The following is a 22,877-nucleotide window of genomic DNA, read 5'->3' on the forward strand; positions in this document are numbered from 1 at the left end:
TCAGCTGTGCCAGCTGTGCCTGCTACTGCCAGGAGTGGCCATTGGCTCTTTTTTAAATATTTAGCTTTACATTCGGCAACCGATTTAACATTTAAATTTAACATTTACCATTTAACATGTACAGTTAGGTCCATAAGTATTTGGACATTGACACAATTTTCATCATTTTGGCTCTGTATACCACCACAATGGATTTGAAATGAAACAATCAAGATGTGCTTTAAGTGCAGACTTTCAGCTTTAATTTCAGGGTATTTACATCCAAATCAGGTGAACGGTGTAGGAATTACAACACATTTTATATGTGCCCCCCCCCCTTTTTAAGGGACCAAAAATAATTGGACAAACTAACATAATCATAAATCTAATTGTCACTTGTAATACTTGGTTGCAAATCCTTTGCAGTCAATGACAGCCTGAAGTCTGGAACCCATAGACATCACCAGACGCTGGGTTTCATCCCTGGTGATGCTCTGCCAGGCCTCTACTGCAACTGTCTTCAGTTCCTGCTTGTTCTTGGGGCATTTTCCCTTCAGGTTTGTCTCATGCTCAATGCATGCTCAATTGGATTTAGGTCAGGTGATTGACTTGGCCATTGCAGAACATTCCACTTCTTTGCCTTAAAAAACTCTTTGGTTGCTTTCGCAGTATGCTTCGGGTCATTGTCCATCTGCACTGTGAAGCGCCGTCCTATGAGTTCTGAAGCATTTGGCTGAATCTGATCAGATAATATTGCCCGAAACACTTCAGAATTCATCCTACTGCTTTTGTCAGCAGTCACATCATCGATAAATACAAGGGAACCAGTTCCATTGGCAGCCATACATGCCCACGCCATAACACTACCTCCACCATGCTTCACTGATGAGGTGGTATGCTTTGGATCATGAGCAGTTCCTTCCCTTCTCCATACTCTTCTCTTCCCATCATTCTGGTACAAGTTGATCTTGGTCTCATCTGTCCATAGGATGTTGTTCCAGAACTGTACAGGCTCTTTTAGATGTGTTTTGGCAAACTCTAATCTGGTCTTCCTGTTTTTGAGACTCACCAATGGTTTACATCTTGTGGTGAACCCTCTGTATTTACTCTGGTGAAGTCTTCTCTTAATTGTTGACTTTGACACAGATACGCCTACCTCCTGGAGAGTGTTCTTGATCTGGCCAACTGATGTGAAGGGGTTTTTCTTCACCAGGGAAAGAATTCTTCTGTCATCCACCACAGTTGTTTTTCCGTGGTCGTCCGGGTCTTTTGGTGTTGCTGAGCTCACCAGTGCGTTCTTTCTTTTTAAGAATGTACCAAACAGTTGATTTGGCCACACCTAATGTTTTTGCTATCTCTCTGATAGGTTTGTTTTGATTTTTCAGCCTAACGATGGCTTGCTTCACTGATGGTGACAGCTCTTTGGACTTCATATTGAGAGTTGACAGCAACATATTCCAAACACAAATACCATACTTGAAATGAACTCTAGACCTTTTATCTGCTCCTTGTCAATGAAATAACAAACTCCCTTTATGAGGGAATAACATACACCTGGCCATGGAACAGCTGAGCAGCCAATTGTCCAATTACTTTTGGTCCCTTAAAAAGGGGGGGGGGCACATATCAAATGTATTGTAATTCCTACACCGTTCACCTGATTTGGATGTAAATACCCTGAAATTAAAGATGAAAGTCTGCACTTAAAGCACATCTTGATTGTTTCATTTCAAATCCATTGTGGTGGTATACAGAGCCAAAATGATGAAAATTGTGTCAATGTCCAAATATTTATGGACCTAACTGTAAGCAGTTTTTCCTGTGGCAAGCGGTTGTCCGATTTGGCCCAAGTTTAAACAGCTGTAATTCAGTCCTATTTTGACATGTCAATGTGATTGTGGTCTGAAGATAATCTGTCCCAAATTTGAAGAAGATTCGACAAGAATTGTAGGAGGAGTAGCGAAAAAACGTTTCTCCTTAACATTCAAAATGGCGGAGAATCTATATGACTGGGTATGACGTCATAGAGTGCGTTGAACTTGTCTTGATCCAGGGAATCCAATGATACCTAATTTTGGAAAATGCGGCATATGGTTCAAAAGTAACGTGTGAAAATGATGAAAATTGTGTCAATGTACAAATACTTAACTGTATTTAACAGTTCTGTAAAATTATATTTTATTATTTTGCATACTGCATACACCCCCCCCCCCCCCCCCCCCCCAACCACAACACGGACATATGACTACGTGGCGCGGTTGGCACCCTTTGCTTGTAGTGCGGGAGGGTTAATTGATGGATGCACTTCGGAAAATGCCGCCCTCCTCTTCATGCCGCCCTAGGCGGCTGCCTATGTAGCCTGTAGGAAGGACCGGCCCTGGCTTTGGATAAGTTATGACATAAGCGCGCAGCTAGTTCAGGCATGGCAATCGGGTAGCGCGCGTCATCCAGTTGTCGGGGACGTAAGGCGTCTTGCTCCACCTTCCTTTCCTCTGCCCACAACTACACCCATGTTAGCAGCGCATATCCATTGGGCCACGTCCGATAAGAAGTCTTTAAAAGACGCGCGGATCCGCACACACTCACACCGGTTGTTGTATGATCAGTGCTGCTACCGCAATCCACCATCCCCTTCTCCTCCATGCTGTCTGTATGTTCTATCCATCAGGGGGATTATATCTCTATTGCTCCCTGCCTCATATGTCATGTATGTATGTGTTGCATCGAGCAGGCAGGGAGTGCTTCCCTTAGATCATCCACTCTGCCAAAGTTAAATCTACATGTCCATGTCATGTAACAATAAATGCTCAAATCTAATACGTGTCGTGATTGTCTTGACTGAAATGTATTTAGATTAATTTCCCTCCTAATGTTTAAAAAAGTGAAAGTTGAAAATTCTGCTGCATTTAATTGTGCTAAATGTGCAAAAACTGAGCAGAATTAACGGACGTGCAACCTTTTACAAACGGCGCCCCATATCAGTGGGCGTCTCTTTGCAGAATTTACACAAACTGTGTGTTTTCTTTTGGACGTTATTGTAAACTCTTCAGGTAACCAAATCTAATTATCGATGATTTGGCCAACATCTTCAGACAGACACTGTTTCGCCAACCTTCTTCATTCACTTTTGGGGTGCGAGGAGGGGTGATGGGTAATTTCGAATTAGAAATTAGTGAAGTTATTGGTTGCATCGTGACGTTTTACATCCATTAACAGTTGTGATATTAACAAATAAATTAAACAATGCACAGGCAATTTAGTGATATTTCCGCAGTTGTGGTCGTGACCGGTCTGGAAATAAAATCCCGAGTCCGCTTTGTCCGAGACCGAGACAAGACCGAGTAAAATGCGGTCGATTCCGAGACAAGACCGAGACCTTCAAAATGTCCGGTCTCGATTAGCCTACTACAACATTGGGCCATACAGCAATAGTCATCAGGAGAATATGCATCAGAGGACAGTGCGCAAGGTTTGTCATATTCCATCATCTGATTCCATAATCATTATTCGCATATTTTGCGAATAATGATAATAAATCATTAATCATAAATAAATAAAAGGTCCAAGTCAAGCTTTAGCCCATTGCACACCCTTCAGCCAATTTACTTGACTTCCACTTCCTCATGTTCTGTAATAAGCCAATACTTTTTCACACGGGCAAGCTAGAGCCCCGGCAATTTCGAAACAAATTCCCTATGAGTTGCTTGGTTTCTATTTATTTTGCTTTGTGGCTGAAATAACATCTCCAGCCATGCCTACATTAGCTTTATTTATATTTATATTTTTCCATTAATTCCTTAAAGTAGACGTTCCCAACGACTGTCTAATAAATGTCATATTATCCATATTTTTGCCTACATTTTACTCTTGAAGACTCAGAAGAACAAGTACTGGCCCAAAATGCAAATTATATAAAAAATCTGTACCAAAGGAAATGAAAGCTGATGTTTTCTTTCCTATTTGCTGTCTAATTCCTATCTAATTAATAATTTTGTTATTCCATGAAGAGTATTTAAACTTAGCTTCTAAATGTCTTGACATATCTTGATATACATAACCACCATTTCCACAACCTTGGTCAATCCAAAAATATTTCAAAAGTTTTACATCCATTATTTTAGTATTTTATATTATAATAAAGGTAACCCTGTATTAAATTATAATCAATAGTAGGCCTTTAATTTAGAATTTATTTCCGCAATGTTCTTACAACAGGCAATAAAACAGGCTTTTGCTGATTCATAAAGGGACTCTATCTGAATATTTTGAGTCTATTTTCTTCAGAAGAATGCTGGGTTTTAAGTTATCATGTACAGATGATTGTCCTCACTGTTTCCGAGCTAGCTATGGAACAGAAGAATAGTGCCTGTACCAACATTGTACAATATGAAATTATTCCATTAAATATTATGACCACAGACCCAAGCACTTACCTTCACATTAGCTTAGTTAGTTAAGAAATACAAATTACAAATGCATTTTGAAGTGGACCAAGATGAAAATGTTCAAACTTTATAGCTAGCGTTTGCTGTAGGACACATACAGAATTATGTTATCACTAACAATAATAATTACAATAGGCTAGATAAACAGCACAATATAGCCTCCAATTATACTTTCCAAAACAAACCGTTTTGACACAATTCCAAAAACAATAGGCTATAGGCATAGCCTAATACAAATAAAACAGTAATGGAGTCTCTAAACTGGTGTCAGTAAAGGAATGGATGTCACCACTGGATGAGAGTAGTACATGGGATGAGGAAATGTTAGAAGCGACTGTCTTGCATGTGAATTTCCATCAGAGCCAGTCTCTGAGCATGGGGTTTCGTGGTACAGTATGGGCACACGCACAATCCTTTGAGCAGCTGCATGACTCAAATTGGCTGCCTCCAACTCAGCAGCAAGCTGCCTTTTCCACTTATTTCTTCTGTTCTGGAACCAAATTTTCACCTGTGTCTCCGTCAGGTGCAAAGATGCTGCAAGGCCTGCCCTTTCGGAGCTGCTCAAGTAGCGCTTCATGTCGAATGTGGACTCCAGCTGGAAAACTTGACTCCTGGAAAATACTGTGCGCGTTTTCTTTTTGCGACACGGTTTTTTATCAAAATGATCATCCATTCTCCTCCAGTCATCCCCCACGTCGTCTCTCTTTGGTTCCTCCACATCACTTTCCTCCAATACAATGTCATCAGCGCTTTTGTCGTCATCCTCTTTGAGATCAACTTGGGATTTTTGAACCAGCTGCAGAGAATCTCCTTCCATGCCCGGTGATTGATCTCGCACACTGGCTTTTTCAGACACTAAAAGGAAAAAGTATCAAATTTTTCACACTTTTAAAACTATTAATCAATCTAATTTCAGATCAAATACAAAAAATCACTGAAGACATAGCATTTGGACAGCGTATTTGGCATTTTCCTAAAACACATCAGAAATCATTGATACTGTTATTGTCCTATCATAAGGTCATAACCAAAACATAACAAAAAATAGTGTCAGTTTAATTTGGTTTAAATGGGTTGTATTAAATTGTGACTAGGTTAAATCATGAATAATGGGCTTGTATCTGTCAGTTATCCGGTTTGAAAACAAAATTATATTTGTTAACAAAACAATTTGACCTCGGGGGAACTAATTTTGTGAACTGTGTAACTGTGACTAATGCATGCGATAGCCTACCTGCAGTGCGTATATGCCCAGATGTGCCCAATGAGTAAGGGTACCACCAGGTAGAAGTTCGTTCCAGATAATGCGCAGATAGTCCAAATCGCTGGGATGGTAACTCAAAACGTGGAAAAGACAAATCACCGATCCGGGATAGAGAAAAGCCACCTTCAAATAGTCCTGAGGCCAGAAAGGTATTTCGTTTTAAGGGCTTATTGTCACAGTTCAGAAGGTTCCTTATGGAGAATGGGGAGTCTTTAGCCGATTGACTGGTCTTTTGAGTCTCTGACATTGCCATTAGATGTTTGCACATAAAAAAAACTTTAGAGGAAAAGCATCAAACGATGTTAACGTATAGGCTATCCCAAGTTTATGTTCGCTTTGGTCAATGTGCTAAGTGCATCCAGGCTCTGTCACTATGATTACTGCGTCAGACTTGCGACGGATTCTAACGATTAAATAAAAATGACATCCAAGTTAAATGCGCACAGTCCTCAGCGACTAAGCGTACAATGGCAAATGCAATTTGAAGAAATACAGAGAGGGATAGGACAGGAACGTGAAAAAAGTCCACCCGTCTTGCTCCATATAGCGCACGCGTGGGTCGTCCAATTTGACTGAGCAAGCACGTTTTTCCGTGCAATTTTAGTTCCATCTCTTGTTATGTTTAACATGGCGAGACCTCTAATTAGGCTATGTTAAGAACAAGTAGGCAAGCTTCGGACGAGAGACAATATTGCTTGTAGGCCTATGATCAAAAGGACAGACTGCATTGTATGACATTTACATTTATGCATTTAGCAGACGCTTTTATCCAAAGCGACTTCCAAGAGAGAGCTTTACAAAAGAGCATAGGTCACTGATCATAACAACGAGATAGCCCCAAACATTGCGAGCAGCCAAAACATGAAGCATACATTGTGGAAAACCAAATAAGTGCCAAAGGGAAGAACCATAAGAGCATGCAGTTAAACAAGTTACAATTGCACAACATGAAACTCCCCACAAGAGTGCAAGTGTGTACCTGTAGAAAAAACAATCAACAGTAAAAATATTTCACAGCGAGAACAAGAATTTGACACCGTTTCAACTAACCAACAAGAGCAACAAGTCTCTCAATACGAGTCATTGTGATCCTGGAGGAAACTAACATCAGGTCCAGCCAAGCATTCCTAAGTGCCGTTGTACTCCCGGAACAAGTGCGTCTTGAGCCTTTTCTTGAAGGTGGGGAGACAGTCAGTGTCCCTGACGGAGGTGGGGAGTTGATTCCACCATTGGGGGGCCAGACAGGAGAAGAGCTTGTGTTGGGACCGGGTGCTCTTGAGCGGTGGGACCACCAGACGGTTGTCAGAAGAAGACCGTAGGTGGCGGGGGGGGGGGGGGGGGGGGGGGGGGGGGGTGTAAGGCTGGAGGAGAGACTAGATGTAGTCGGGTGCAGTCCCGTTCACCGCTCGGAAGGTCAGTACCAGAGTCTTGAATCTGATACGGGCCGTGATGGGAAGCCAGTGGAGGGATATGAGGAGCGGGGTAACATGGGAGTGTCTGGGTATTACATCAACCATTTAAATAATCCAGAATATTCTATGTAGGCCTATTAGGATCGAATATAAAATCAAATATAACGTAGCCTATAGCCTATACACACAATTTGTACAAAGCTTTTTATGAAAGGATACCAGTCTGCTATAGCCAACCAGTTCCATGTTGTTTGTCTTATTTTAAGTTCACAGTAATGCAGTAGGCTAATAGCAAAAATTTATTATAATTTCCTTTTCAAACATCTCTGAAAAACACTAATGACCACAGCAAAGTGAGAAATAAAATGAAAAAAATAAAACAATACAAAAAATCTCCATCATTGATCCAGTCTGTTGACACACAGTAATGTTGTTGTATTGTTCTTTAGCCATTCGGCATTAGTTAGCACAGTCTGCATGGTAGGCTAAGCCATCGGACGACTCTGAATTTCAATGTCACTTATCGATCACCTAATCTCGAATGCATCCTTTGTCCACCATAATTTACAATTACTGAATAGGCTTCACAAGCAATAGCCTAAGCCTGAATGAAGGCTTACGATAACAACGTAGGCCTACTTTACATTTAATTGTAGGCCTATATAAAAATATAACTATTATAAAAAGCTATTTTATAAGCAGGCCATTTGCATTTGGACTTCGTTAGCCTTCAAATAAAATGTGAGTGTTCTGCATGCCAGTCAAACATAGACCATTAGTCATTTATTCTATTTTTCAATTAAGAATTACCTGTAGGCTAATTTAGACCTGAAGAAAATGTAACCTCTAGGAATACACAAAGTGACAAACCAGGACAATGTTGGCATCAGAACTGTTCATATGTACAGTACTAGTCAAAAGTTAGGGGTCAGATGGCTTAGGGGTCAGATGGCTTAGGGGTCAGATGGCTTAGGGGTTAGGGAGTCGGGCTATTAATCAGAAGGTTCCTGGTTCGATTCCCAGCCGTGCAAAATGACGTTGCGTCCTTGGGCAAGGCACTTCACCCTACTTGCCTCGGGGGAATGTCCCTGTACTTACTGTGAGTCGCTCTGGATAAGAGCGTCTGCTAAATGACTAAATGTAATTTGTTCATCCCCTCACATGCCTTAAAATTCAACAGCATTCAAAGGAGATCTACTTTTGCAACTAATTATGCAGCATGTGCTTGTAAAACTTCACAATTTGGCAAAGGGGCAATGTCTCTTGTACAAAAAAAAATGCAAACAGCACAAACATCAGCCACATTAGGAGAGAAGTTTTATTTCACTCAGTCTGTAGTTCTGAAAGGTGGATACTCTCCAATGAAGTACATTCCTGAATGCAATATGGTCCATTATCCATTACCTCTTAAAAAGTAAAAGGATAAATGCCATATCATATACTTTTCATATCATAACACATACGTTTCTCTGTTAGGATACACACAGGACATACAGTGTTCATTTACAGTATGTTTGATGCCTTGTTATGACAAATTTTATGATTGATAAGTCCCTCCAAAATATTTTCTTGGACGTTAAGTACATAAGAGATAGTAGCATAATACCAATGTATAAAAATAACTGGTTTGAGGGAATAGTATTAATCAATCCAATCGGAAACCTTATCAATCTTATTTTCCTAGCAAAGTTACTGAAAATTATGCTCGGGTCCAGGGATCCGAGCATAACTAAACTGAATAAAAACATTACCACTGTCCATTACCACGGACATCGGTCTCCTTTGATGGACAACAGGGAGTTTCTGGTCCCTTCCTGTCCATCCATATACCTGGCTGTCTTGAGATGCTGCGCCGATCACACACTCCCAGCCCTGTGGCTACCGCTGCTTAAACTGACATTCGCCAACTCTGACCTGAGTTGAACTTTTAATTTCTGTGTTTCAACATCCATTGGCACTTTTATTTCTACTCCTGATGTATTACTATGTTTAGCATGTGTTCTGCACCTCTCTTTCACCAACCATCTCTGGAGGAGGGGATCTCTCACTGAATTGCTCCTCCCAAGGTTTCTTCAATTTTTTCTCAAATGAGTTTTTACTTGTCTTCCTTGAGGGTTTAGGTTGGTTGAGGGGCATTTCTATGGGCGTATGTGAAGCCCTCTGTGACATTGCTTATAAAAAGTAAAAATTGCTATTCAAATACTATTTTATTTTATTTGGTCAGGAAGGAAAATTAAAGGTTTTGTAATTGACTGCTCTTCAGTCTGGTGGCTTTACAATCAATTACAAAACCTTTAATTTTCCTGACCAAATAAAATAAAATTGTAGAGAATTTTAGGTTTCAATTAGAAACACATACGCTCCTAAAGGGAAAGAGACAGAGCAACAGGGAAAACACAACAAATACAATCAAGTGTTCATGAAAGCATGCAAAAGGCTGCCATCTAGTGCAGAGGACCAGCAAGTGGGGCTGCAAAGTTGGCTGGTTTAGCATTAATCAAAGACCATCCAACACTCAGTATAATTTTATGGGTTTATTTGAGTTCTGGCATCCCGCACAAGCAAGACTAAGGATTCCAGATGAATGATCATATTTATGAACCTTGTAGTGGTTAGTGTGTGTGTGTTGTTCTCTCTAGGAAACAAAAGGAATAGGAACACTGGACAAAAACAAACATAGGAAAAAGGGCCAAAGCTTACTGGATATTGGTGGTTTAAAAAAACATAAACACTGCAAATACATAAACGCGTTGCAAAAACGAAAGCACGCAAACCAAAAACGCTGCATCCAGTTTTCACAACGGCAGTTCTCCAGGCCTCTAGGGGGAGCGCTAAGTGGAACAGCTTGATTTTCGGCCCCACGGAGCGAGAGAGAGAGCATATGAGAAGTTTGTTTTGGAAATGGGACCAAAATCGAAGTTTCTCTTATGAAAAACTGTAAAAGAGGAGGGCCACATGTAAAAATGAATACTAACCTTTTTATGTCGCCTCTTTACTTCGATGTTGGTCCAAACTTCTCATATGCTCTCTCGCTCCGGCCTGGAGAACTTCCGTTGTGAAAACTGGATGCAGCGTTTTTGGTTTGCGTGCTTTCGTTTTTGCAACGCGTTGATGTACTGCAGCGTTTTTGGTTTGCGTGCTTTCGTTTTTGCAACGCGTTGATGTACTGCAGCGTTTTTGGTTTGCGTGCTTTCGTTTTTGCAACGCGTTTATGTATTTGGTTGTGTTGTGTGTATTTGCAGCACGTTTGCTGAATGCTGCACATGTGTTGTCAAATTAATGAAGATGTTTTCTTAATTTGCTTGTGTTTTGTCTATTTGCATGTGTTTTCTTAATTTGCAGCGCGTTTGCACATGTCGGCCACCGTAGAATTACCGTACATAAAAAAAATGCCACTGACAAATTTCACGGCCCACTTTTCAGGAAAGCCAACAATATAATAGAAAAGAAAACACAAAGCCATACAACAGGTCTTTAGTGCATGCCTCTCATGAGAAATTCATGGTCTTAAAAGCCCAAAGTAACTATGGTGTGATAAAGGCACTGTTTTTTAAACTAGGATCTGAATCAACTATAACTAGCTTATACTGCAAAACAGGATCAAGTAATAATAATGAGAATCTGTGTCAAGATGATAAAGTTTCAAAAGTTGTGGTGTTATTCATTAGAAACACATACGCTCCTAAAGGGAAAGAGACAGAACAACAGGGAAAACACAACAAAAGGGAAAATACAGAGACATTTATACGGTTCAATGTGCATTTTTGTTGGGATCCCAGCAAATTATTCTGGGATGAAGAAAAACCTAACAACACCTTATCAACACCAGAACTAGACTGCCTGGCAAATGTAACCTGATAATCCATAGTGGATGGGAGCCGCAAACATTCATATAATGTACATAGCATATAACACACATAAGGATGATCCATTGTGAGTGTTTTATAAAAAACAAAACTGATATAACAATGCTTTTTAAACCTCCAAACCCCAACTACAGTCTTTAGATAAAATCAAGGAGTGTCACTAAAATAAGTGCAAGTGGCCAGCCTCTATTCGAAACTTCCTAGGTCTGTTTAGTTATCATACTCTTTGTCAATGAACTTGGCCATGGTGGTGAGTTGAATGTTGGTTGTGCCCTCATAAATGGTTCCTGTACATTGAAAACAAGAAAGGAAAACAATATTAAATATAGCTGCAAGCAGCAATGGCGGATTCCTCCAAAATAGTGCGAACCATTTAAAAATAGACATCCTCAGAAGAGGTTTCCGAGTGCACGCAGCAAGTTTGTGCTGAGATACGACCCAACTTCCTGTTTGGCGGCTTAGCTGCACATTCTGATTGGCTGTACCTGGCAAACGGTTTAGAAATTATGAAAACCATGTGCACATTTTTGTGAGGTTTGGTCTGAAGATAATCTCTGCCAAATTTGGTGAAGATTGGACAACATTTGTAGGAGGAGTAGAGAAAAAAAGTTTTTGTCATTATTTCAAAATGGCGACTGCATCGAATCGGCTGGTATGCCACGTTTTCATGTTTCACACACAGGATCTCCCAAGATATCATGAGACAAAGGAATAACTTAATAAAGGCAAACAAATCAACAGTTATTGGCCAAAACACATTCTTGCTTCTTGCGCCCACTCCCAGTGATCACATGACACCAAATAGTTTGAACATCCCCAGAAGAGGGTTCCAAGTCAACATACCAAGATTGGTGTTGATTTCTCAAAGATTTTCTGAGATATTACCCAACTTCCTGTTCACTGTATGGTTTCCCAAGATAAGTAAGGCATGTATAGTTTCCGGCATTTTAGACTGATGGGGTGGAAATGCCATCACTTTGAAAATGGACAATTTGGGCGTGGGCCATAGCGCCACCTATGGGTAATGGTGGGCCATACTATACTATCAATGTTTCAGGGTTTGGATAACTTTTTACCATTGCATACAAAACCGGAAATGCAATTACACCAAGGTCCACAAAGGCCTATGCTAAAAACCAAGGAGTGAGTGGGGGCTTGGTCATCCCACAATTTCCTGAAATGTTGTGTGTGCGTCTCGCCAAACTAACGCGTGTGTCAAGGGGCCAGTATGTGAGTGAGAATTTGGAGCACGCGCGCTGAGGAGCAAAGGAAGAATTTTCATTCGAAAAAGCACTAGCAATTAGCCAAGCATGCATATTTCAAACATTCACAATAAATCTACTTTTCATCTTACAGTCAACTTTTTCTCATATTTGTGTACTAAACATTCTCAAGAGTCTTCATATGAACTTGTGATTGAATCACAGTATCAGTTTTGGACCGGCGGATGTGTAAAGCATTATTTTAGCGTTTGCGATAAATTCTATTTCCTTTATTTCAATCATTAAGTTGCCTTTGCACATGGGAACATGTTGTAGTCTTCCACGTGACATACCAAGTTTGGTGTTGATATCTCAAAGATTTGCAGAGTGTTTCCTCCTGACGGAGGAATCCTAATTAGGAAAACTCCCAAGGAGAAGGAAGTTGTGTGAAATATAAAGTAACTTTCTGTACTGAGTGCTTCCTTTCCCAATTTTTATGACTATTTCCTTTTTCTTATAGCAACTGTCAAACAGAGAAAGTCCTGTGAGAAGGTCCGAAGGACAACCCCCTTCTTATCTCACTTTGGCACAGTCAGTCTGTAGTTGTGACTTTCCTAAACCCAATTGCCTTTACACTGCAAGCATACATGGGAGCCATAGCCTTGGAACTGGTCATGAGGGACAAATCTGAATCGTAAATGGCTGGTTGCTTGCAACTCACCTATTTTACAATCTCTGTAGTATTTTTCCACAGGGTAGTCTTTGGTGAAGCCCACTCCTCCCATCCACTCAATGCTTTTGGATGTAGTCAAAGTTGCAAGCTAAAAGTAGTCACAAAACAGAATGATAAATGGCATAAATATCACACAAAGTGTGTTTAACCATCAATATCAAGTTATATTTTACGAAGTCACCTCTGCAGTAAAGTATTTGGCCATGCAGGCCTCCTTGATGAAAGGTCTTTCAGCCTCCTTCAAGCGAGCAGCATTGTAGGTCAGCAGCCTTGCTGCTTCAATCTGAGTGGCCACATGGGCTATCTGATGCTGCATCCCCTGAAACACATCAAGGGTCAGAAACATTTATAATTAGCATAACTGTATTACTGTGCGTTCCCATACAAATTCAATAACTTTTACCTGGAAGTCAAAAATCCGTTGGCCAAACTGCACCCTCTGCCTGGTGTATGGCACAGCCTGATCAAAGCAGCCCTGAGCCAGGCCCAGCATCTGGCATAGACAGACGCAACGAGAAGTACACTGCATTTAGATATTCCTTCAACAATGTGGCTGAACAAGCAGGGGGGGGGGGCACTCTTTTGCTCGCATACCTGAGCAGCAATTCCAATCCGGCCCTCGTTCAACATGCCAATGGCGTATTTGTACCCATGACCGATCTCCCCCAAAATGTTCTTCTCTGGAACCTATCGCACATAGACTCAAGTTAGTGTCATTATGTCATGTTTTAACAACAACAAAGTCCTATTGAAAGGAAATGTATCTGATATGACCTTGAGGTTGTCAAAGTTAAGAGGGCAGGTGGAGGAGGCTCGCAGGCCCAGCTTATTTTCCTTCTTGCCGATGTGAAGCCCCTCTGTGTCTTTGTCTACGATGAAACAGGTAATTCCTTTGTAGCCCTGCCAAAACAGGAAGAGTATGCCTTGAACTAAGTGTAGCCTACATTCTGATATGTGGTCTTTGTGCTACTGGAATGTTGGAATGATTGTCACCCCATAATAGGATAAGATAATTTGTGAGTGAATAGCAGTGTTGTAGTCAACACCACCTAACCCGAGACCAAGTCATGACCAAGACAAGAGTGTATCGAGACAAGACCAAGACTTTGAGGGGTCGAGACCGAGTCAAGACCAAGACCAAGGCAGGGCGAGACCGGGTCAAGACCAAGACCAAGGCAGGGCGCAACCGGGTCAAGACCAAGACCAAGGCAGGGCGCGACCGGGTCAAGACCAGACCACTCAAAATACACAAGCAGTAGGGTTTTATTCAGTGGCGGACTGTCAGGGCCTGCAAGGACTTCTCTGCTGGCCTAAACATACTAAAAAAATATGGAAATGAAATTATGAAATGTTTTTGTTTTTTTCTTCATAATTCTCCCTCCAGTTAATGTCATTCAATAAATACACTGACATATATTTAAAAAAATATTCTACGTAATCTGTCTTCATGTCATATTATATCCACTTGGTTGAGCTACTGACAGTGTTGTAAATTATGGTAGAGTTTTTATCCAATCATAATTTAGCTAGCTTGTTATGTCAGGTTCTTTGAAATCTGGCCTTCAGAATCAACAGAGCCGGCTCCCGTGCGGTGTAAGTGAAAGGAGAAGGTCAATTGCGATTGCCAATCAGATCTCGAGTCTGCAACACCAAAGGCCAGGTAGAAAGCCTTATGCTGAACTTGACATGTACGCATCCTGTGATTGGATAAGCACTCGTGAGAGCCAGAAAGAGGGCAATCCGTTAGCGCGAGTTTGGCTACTGAAAATAAAAACATTCGGATCATCTACAATTTATAATGTAAATAACGTGGCGCATAACATGTTCAATTGTTTTGCTGTTGCATATTCTCAGAAACAAATGCAAATAATCAGTTTACTTTGATATTCAATGAATAGTCTGTTTCGTTATCGTCTCGTTGGTGACATATTAAACGGCGACAATGCGCAGTTTATTGGAAAAACTTGTTTAAGCTCACATAGCGTACTTTTGGTGGACAAACTTTGTTGACTCATCTCTTAAAATCGCCTTTTATTTTTTGGTTTTGACAGTATCTGTGATCTTAGTTTCCTACTCTTAATTGTGAATGCAAGCTTATTGATTTTAAATGCCATTAAGTGTTGCTCGAGTTATATCTTTCTCTTCCAAGTGAAGGAGCGCGGTACCGTGGCGTTTAACTTAACATTATGAAGTTGGGAGAGGTATGCAGCTGACATGAGTTAACGTTGATGTAACATAACTTTATAGTCATCATTAGCTACATTGCTTTATGTGGCCTGGCTCGTTATCACAAACATATCTGGCAAGCAACTGAAACTAACGCCCTGAAACATACAGTATGTTACATAGCTAATACTAGCTGAATCTCTTTGTGTAATGGGGGAAGACATTTCTGAAGAGTTTTGGTACAGAGGCACATTGCAAACGTTAGATAGCTAGCTTTGCTAGCGTCACTTATGCCTAGCTTACCTTTTCTTACGTTTTCTTTCTAATTGCCTGTAAAAGTTTGATGTAGGCCTAGTGCCAGCCGTCTAATACCCCTTTTCCACCGACGCTCCGAACCAGGGATAGTGGTTTGCAACGGGCACCACTTCTACCCCTTTTCCACCGACGCTCCGAACCAGGGATAGTGGTTTGCAACGGGCACCACTTCTACCCCTTTTCCACCGATGTGTTTTGGGTGCTGGTTCGTACCAACAAGACGAACAGAATCCTTTGACCGCCACTGCTTTAAGTTTTTACAATTCATATTTCAGCTAAACGGAACTTGTAAATCAGCATCTGAATTAAAATGTAACGAGAAGTGGGCAGTGTACTTGCTGAAAATGTGCTTATTTTATTGATGAAACTTCTAATTTGTAAATTTGCTCCGACTTTTCGATAACCTAGCAAGCATCGCAGTGCAGTGCAGACACTAGTTGCTGCATTTGATCATAATCCTATCAAATGAGTGAAATGACAAACACAAATGTTATAGACAAGCACTATACAGCAAAAGTTTATAAAATGTTGCGCTGATAATGCCAGTGTCATCCTGCTGCGAGTCCAGGGTATTGTGCAATAGCCAAGAAAACACACATCTCAACCTTGCGTTCTTAGCATTCTTTGGATTGATAAACAGCCTTTAGACGGGCTCTGCTTTGTGGTTGGCGCTGCCGCGCTAGTGTTGCTGGGAAAGATGAGACGTATACAGTGACGTAATGACGTGGCTCTCTAGCCCATGGAAAAGCAAACCGGTTATTAGAAGGCTCGCAAATTGAACCAGCTCCGAACTGGCTCTAGCACCAGCTCCGAACTAGCTCCTGGTTCACTTTGGTGGAAACGGGGGTATCAGCGAGCGTCTCTTTACAGAATTTACACAAACTGTGTTTTTTGTTGTTGACGTTTTTGTAAACTCTTTGTGGTTCAGGTAACCAAATCTAATTGGGTGTGCTTTGCCTTCGGCAAGGGCACAACCTTTGTTCTCTCACATATATATTATTGGATGTGCTCAAGCGTTCGGCGAGAGCACAACCTTTGTTCTCTCACATATATATTTATTATTATTTATTGTCGCCCCCCTAAGCCTCAGTCAATATTTGGACTACATAGACAACCTAGGTGTCAAAAGTTTCGTCTTGGTAGCGATGGAGTTGCTTGTATTTTTATTTACACTCTGTTGCACAGTTTAGGAGGTTACAACGTTTTTGTGGCAAAAAGTGTCTTCTGTCAACGAAGGGTACCAGTGCTAGCCTACGTCACTACGTCAGCACACGTTAGCAACAACGCATGGATACAACGTGATAGAGACGTTCTAGCACGCAAATTGGAGCTTGGATTATGAGTGAAAAATGCCAAACACCAAAATTACCAACCATTGGGTTTTGTTGAGAAAGCAATTTCGAGTGGAACTGCCATCTCGGATTTTTTATCATTGACGATTGCGTCAGCTGTTGTCGATCTCTGATGAGTATTTTCTTAATTTCGTACCAGGGTCAATTCTACATCAAAAATCAGAAGGAGGGCAGTGTTTTAAAGATATGGCGATTGCGAAGATAGCCAGCGGGTCAGCATATTTTTGTGATTTGTGTAAAACTTGGAATTTGAGTGACACCGTGGCTTGTTTTGACATTAGCCTCAGTCAGACTCGGCTCGCAGTGTGTCGTACTGTCTTCAAAGCCACAGCTAAACTTTATGTCAAAAGAAACGTTCTCATTTCCGGTGCTTTCAAACAATCAGTGAAATGTGGAGCAACAGCAGCTAGCTTGCCTCTAGCAAACTTATTTTGAATGAGCCATTTCCCCCTACATTGATGTCAAACTTATTTACGTTTTGGGGGGCATATTTTCAGTTAACAGACAGTACTGTTTGAATCGCGATTCCACACTGCCAGTGACAACGTTCTTACAGTAGCTTGTTTCAAAGGGGGTTCGCAGCTGTTTCAAAGGGTGTTCTTAATGAAATATGCAATATGAGTAGGCTAAATGCTTGAAAATATCACTAGAAGGGAAAAACTTAGAGGACGGACCCACCTGCAACCGACGCAAGCAAGCACACCCTACAATTTCCCCAGAAATTGTACCCTCTCTAGTTATTATTATTCTTTTTGCCCCCCTAAAACTCAGTCAATATTTGGCCTACATAGACAACCTAGGTGTCAAAAGTTTCGTCTTGGTAGCGATTGAGTTGCTTCTATTGGGATTTACATTCCGTTGCACGGTTTAAGTAGAAATTAAGTTTTTGTGGCGAAAAGTGAAGCTAACGGTGGCTAACTTGCTAGCCACAGTCAATGACTATTACGTCACTAACCCGCGTGACTACTCTTGCAGAACATTAGTTTAGCAGTAAAGTAAATTCCATGTTTTGCTTCTAAGTACATTATATACGTGTGAAATGAGTTCCTGAAAGCATGTGCAAAGCGCTAAAACTTTGTCACACTGAAATGTGGAGTTAAACCGAAGAACAGTTTCTCTTCCGTTTTCAGATCAGGTTTTAATGGGCGGAGCCAAAAAATGCCCCATCTACGTCAGATCACTGAATGGCTCCTCCTGCTGTACTGTTATTGTAGCCTACATCAGCTAGCTAGCTAGCTTCAGGATGTCTCCCACCACCCGCAACTGCATCTTCCCTGGATGCAGGGAGTCAGGTGGCTGAGCGGTGAGGGAATCGGGCTAGTAATCCGAAGGTTGCCAGTTCGATTCCCGGTCATGCCAACTGACGTTGTGTCCTTGGGCAAGGCACTTCACCCTACTTGCCTCGGGGGAATGTCCCTGTACTTACTGTAAGTCGCTCTGGATAAGAGCGTCTGCTAAATGACTAAATGTAAATGGATGCAAGAACTCCAGCAGCGCTGCAACGCCATTTAAGTTCCCTATTGATAATGAAAGGAAAAATAGGTGTATAGATTTTGTGAAGAGCCACGCTCATGGAAAGCTTCGGATAAACTCCAACAGCCGCCTCTGCACTGACCATTTCACGGCGGACCAGAGACAGACGGGGTTCACCAACACACGGCTTCTCTTGCAGCGCGGAGCCGTACCGAGCATCGCCCCTCCGACCGTTCATCCTCCGGTCGCACCTGGACCATCCACCGCCGCCAGCAGTTCATCACTCAGTTCTGTGTGCTTGTTGTAATTATACTAGATAACTTTTCCAGAGGTATCTCTGCTAGGAGTTAGTGCAAACCGCTAAATTGATATTAGGCTACTCGGTGTAGAATGATGGTATTTTGGTGAAATGGTAGCTAATGTGTTAGAAGTAGCCTCGTTGGAGAGCTCACTGTCTGCTGTCTCTGGTGTCCATTTTTACTGTTACAGCTCAGGGGAACATTTCATTTATATGCATCTTTATGTTTCACTCATTGAACAAATAAATACTAATTCTATACGGTTTTATTCGGCTTGACATAGCGTCCATTATCTGTGTCGGAGGTAGGCACTAGGCAGCGAGGGGCGGAGCTTCAGCTCCTTCAGGCGACACGCCCCCCCAGTCTCAAGCAGAGAAGACTACTGATTTTTTTCACGATTTCAACGCCTAATTTAACATACGTGTCGGTGTTATTTTTTCCATTCGAATTTGGATGGGTAGTTAATAACACATTATTCTGTGGTGTGGTGAACTTAAAACTCGTTTCCAGGTCCACTTTACAAGATCTTTAACTTCTGGGAGATAGCTTAGCTAACTGATTTACTGCAAGGCAGCTGCAAAATGTGATATAATAATGTACAATATAAGCTGATATTATTAAGGAAGTACATCTACTTTCGGAAACAGTAGTCTACTATTTCACTGAAGTATTAGCATCATGACATTAGCCTCTGTTGCCCGGGCAACACATACTACAGTGGTCTATGATGCATCTGTTTTCAATCGTTAAAATAAACATTCCTCACAAATACATTTTCGTTGTAGGATTTATTATGACATTAGATTACAAGTAAACGATTTGTGAGTGAAATTATCACTACCTGTGGTTTCAAACTAGTGTAGCTCACTGCAAGGCTGTAGCCTACGCGAGACACTACAAAAACATCTAACGTTACACAGCTGTTTAGGAAGTCAAACGGCGACAGAAGATGTTCGGCACATAATAATTAATTTCAGCCTAAACCGTACAACGGAACGTTGTACGGTGAAATTAAATACGCTGAAATAAGCTTGACATTAAATAAATGTCAAGCTTATTTACGTTTTGGGGGGCATATTTTCAGTTAGCAGATGGTACTGTTTGAATCGCGATTCCATCTTCTACTGCCGGTAACGTTGTAGAATAATCTTCAAAGGGGGTTCTTTATTAATGAATGAATGCAATGAGTAGGCTAAATGCCTGAAAATATCACGAGAAGGGAAACACTTAAAAGGACGTTTAAGTCATAGAGATTAGGTACATTTTTACACCGGTCTGCCAAATGTATTCGTTTTGATTCAACGATGAGGCTGCCTCTTGCAGGGTAAATGAGAAGACATCTATTTCATTCTACACTTCACTCGTATTTTCAGTTGTACATGAGCAGCAAAAAAAAAATGCTTTTAAATCTATGTAATCTTTATAAATAATAAGTATGCATTTTTATATGAAATATACAGAAAAATCAGTTGTAAAAATGTCATTCAAAAACGGACCCCTGTGCAACCGACGCAAGCAAGCACACCCTACAATTTCCCCAGAAATTGTACCCTCTCTAGTTATAGCTGATATCTATCTTCCTTACTCACTTTTGGGGTGCAGGGAGGGGTGATGGGTAATTTAAAATTATAAATGAGTTAAGTTATTGGTTGCATTTGAAGCGTGATGTTTTGCATCCAATAACAGTAATGATATTAACAAATAAATTAAACAATGCACAGGCAATTTAGTGATACTCCTGCAGTTATGGTCTTGAAAAAAAATCATGAGTCCTCTTTGTCCGAGACAGAGTAAAAATGCGGTCGATTCCGAGACAAGACCGAGACCTTCAAAATGTGGTCTCATGACCAAGACCGGTCTCGGGTACTACAACACTGGTGAATAGGTTTAACTCACAGCTGAAGGGTTCACGTTAGCCATGACCAAGAACACCCCTGCTTGCTCTGCATTGCTGATCCACATCTTAGAGCCATTGATGATGTAATAGTCCTTGTGTTTCTCAGCGCGTGTCTTCAGGGCAAAGGCATCACTACCTGACTCAGCTTCAGAAAGACAAAAGCTACCTACCTGTAGGACAAAGATTCAGGATCAGTACAAGAAAGTCAGACCCCAGTCCACAATTGCTGTGTGATATACAGTATGTGCAAGTTAATACAATGCATTGAAATAATCAATGAAGGGATATCCCTGACCATGTCTGTTGAGAGTCGGCTGAGGTACTGTTCCTTCTGGGCTGGGGTCCCCAGTTTGGCCACCAGAGTGTTAATGAGAGTGTTCTGGATGTCACACAGCACAGCCACAGAAGGGTCCACCTTAGCCAGTTCCTCAATTACCAGGACAGAAGAGAAGAAACTGGAGCCAGTGCCGCCATACTCTGGGTCTATCTCAATGCCCATCAGCTGTTAAGATCAATAGCAAACAAATATTAATTCTTAATTTCAAATTTTGCGAGACAGCAACAATAATCTTAATGAGGACACACACCCCTTGTTCAAATAATGAGGATATCACTTCATCATCCATTTTGGAGTTTTCATCCATTTTAGACACAAAAGGGGCAATACGCTCCTGGGCAAACTTCTTCACTGTAAAAAAAAAAGATATATTTTTTAAAATCATGTTTTTTTATGATTTCAATGTAAATGCAAACATATCGAGATATACACCGAATATCGTAAAAATGTACAATATTGATATATATATTTGTTTTTATATATCGCCCAGCCCAAATCCTAGGTATAACCATTGATGTTCTTCGGCATTCCCCACTAAAAATTAAGTTCACTCACCAGCATCCCTCATCATTCCCTCTTCCTCAGAGAAAGTCTGGAGGGGAGGGTAGGAGACTCTCAGGCCAGCAGCTTGGTCTGAGGCCATCTCTGGTGCAGACCATGTGGACCTGTTCTGCAGCCATACCTGGCAAGTGCCCCATGGTTGGGAGACCCATCTACCAATCTGTAATCAAACAATGATGCTAATCCTTATTATAAAACAGCTAGTTGATGAGTTAGTAGTCTGTAATCCACAGACCTGGCTCTGAGAAGCTGAATGTAGGAACTATTTTCCTTCTACCAAACTTCCTACATTAAACTGCACACAAGGTCAGTGGATTGTCTTTAGTGACCAGGTCATGATGTCTGGACAGAGACATTGCTGTTGAGGTTTTCCAATTGATTTTTGGGCGCTCTGAGCCACTTCCGTATGTTCTATTAAATACAGACTATTGCTGTTTCCCTGAAAGAATGTCAATATGTCAATTCAGAAATGGCATTGGTCACAAGTCTGAGGCTGGATTAAAACAGTAACAGTTTTGTCTCCCATCGTTAAACCAACATTAGGCTGACTACGAACACAATGTAAATAGGTTGCTCAGGACAATCTTTTGACACGGCAATATTAAGGATAATCCTACACTGCTAAATGACTAAATGTAAATGTATTCGAGACTGGCTGGGTTTAACCGTGCTGTTTTATTTCACAGTGCAGAGAACACCAACAGTCCTAAAATAAATCATGAAATAATTTAATGTATATATACAATAAATAATTACATTGGGGAAATAAATACAGAAATGAATAATTAAATACTGAAATATATGGGCCTAATTCTTGAAATAATGTATTAGATTGGGGTTAGGTTAAAATAATAAAATATGGACACAAATAATTAAATGTGTTTCAACTAATTCTTTCTGTTAACGTTTAACTTTTAAATGATACAATTATCAGCACAAATCTTCATATTGCAATGCCCGTTTGTGACAAATGTAGTGCAATGCCTGTTGGGGGGCCTGGGAGATCCATGGCATCATCACTTAGCTAGTGATTGGAAATTCGTATCATTTTACTACCTCGGTTCTTTGAATCTTGTTCAGTAAAATTAACAAATATATTTTCAAGTCACTCGTTCATTTCAACGGGGGGAGGGGGTTGCTCAATATTTTATAGCCAATTCCCTGGCCTGAATACGTCCAAAGCAAAGATTTATCATATTCTCATATATATATCTATATATAAATATATCTTAGTGCCTCTAAACCAGCCAAGATTACACGTGTGGCAGATAATATTTTAAAAGAAAAATTCCCACATTAAATACAGTGCATCATGACAGTTTGTATGATTTTAAATGGTAATTTAATTTATTATCACACTTGCATTTAATTATCATGGCAGACAATTACACTGCACTGAACTGTATAAAAAAGTAAAAATAACAAAACCTGTAATTATTACTTGTGAACTGAATATAATGTCTTACTAATCTAGGGAGTCAGGTGGCTGAGCGGTTAGGGAAGCGGGCTAGTAATCACAAGGTTGCCAGTTCGATTCCTGGCCGTGCAAAAAATGACGTTGTGTCCTTGGGCAAGG

General features: G+C 40.8%; 2 protein-coding genes across 3 annotated transcripts in view; both read right to left on the bottom strand.

Annotated features, from left to right (window-relative positions):
* Positions 1 to 4,680: 4,680 nt before the first annotated feature.
* LOC136950845 (homeobox protein HMX3-A-like) lies at positions 4,681 to 5,941 on the bottom strand. Its single transcript, XM_067245326.1, has 2 exons — positions 5,659 to 5,941; positions 4,681 to 5,279 (listed from the first exon to the last, which is right to left on the bottom strand). The coding sequence occupies exons 1-2, from the start codon at positions 5,939 to 5,941 to the stop codon at positions 4,681 to 4,683; spliced, it is 882 nt and encodes a 293-aa protein (XP_067101427.1).
* Positions 5,942 to 9,619: 3,678 nt separating this feature from the next.
* The window catches only part of acadsb (acyl-CoA dehydrogenase short/branched chain), a 54,295-nt gene continuing 41,037 nt past the window's right edge, over positions 9,620 to 22,877 (bottom strand). Inside the window, exons 2-12 of one of the 2 annotated variants that reach the window (XR_010877487.1) lie at positions 21,296 to 21,461; positions 20,991 to 21,091; positions 20,699 to 20,905; positions 20,403 to 20,573; positions 13,676 to 13,801; positions 13,496 to 13,588; positions 13,305 to 13,394; positions 13,083 to 13,220; positions 12,890 to 12,989; positions 10,689 to 11,253; positions 9,620 to 10,624 (exon numbers count right to left, since the gene is read on the bottom strand). Coding sequence is in view for 1 of the 2 variants with exons in the window: in XM_067244772.1 (XP_067100873.1) it covers positions 11,177 to 11,253; positions 12,890 to 12,989; positions 13,083 to 13,220; positions 13,305 to 13,394; positions 13,496 to 13,588; positions 13,676 to 13,801; positions 20,403 to 20,573; positions 20,699 to 20,905; positions 20,991 to 21,091; positions 21,296 to 21,461 (1,269 nt within the window). In the remaining variant the exon portion in view is untranslated. Of the gene's footprint in view, positions 11,254 to 12,889; positions 12,990 to 13,082; positions 13,221 to 13,304; positions 13,395 to 13,495; positions 13,589 to 13,675; positions 13,802 to 20,402; positions 20,574 to 20,698; positions 20,906 to 20,990; positions 21,092 to 21,295; positions 21,462 to 22,877 lie in introns of both variants that reach the window. The other variant, XM_067244772.1, reaches the window with a different exon arrangement.

Source organism: Osmerus mordax, chromosome 10, assembly GCF_038355195.1.
Source record: "Osmerus mordax isolate fOsmMor3 chromosome 10, fOsmMor3.pri, whole genome shotgun sequence".
NCBI lineage: Eukaryota > Metazoa > Chordata > Actinopteri > Osmeriformes > Osmeridae > Osmerus > Osmerus mordax.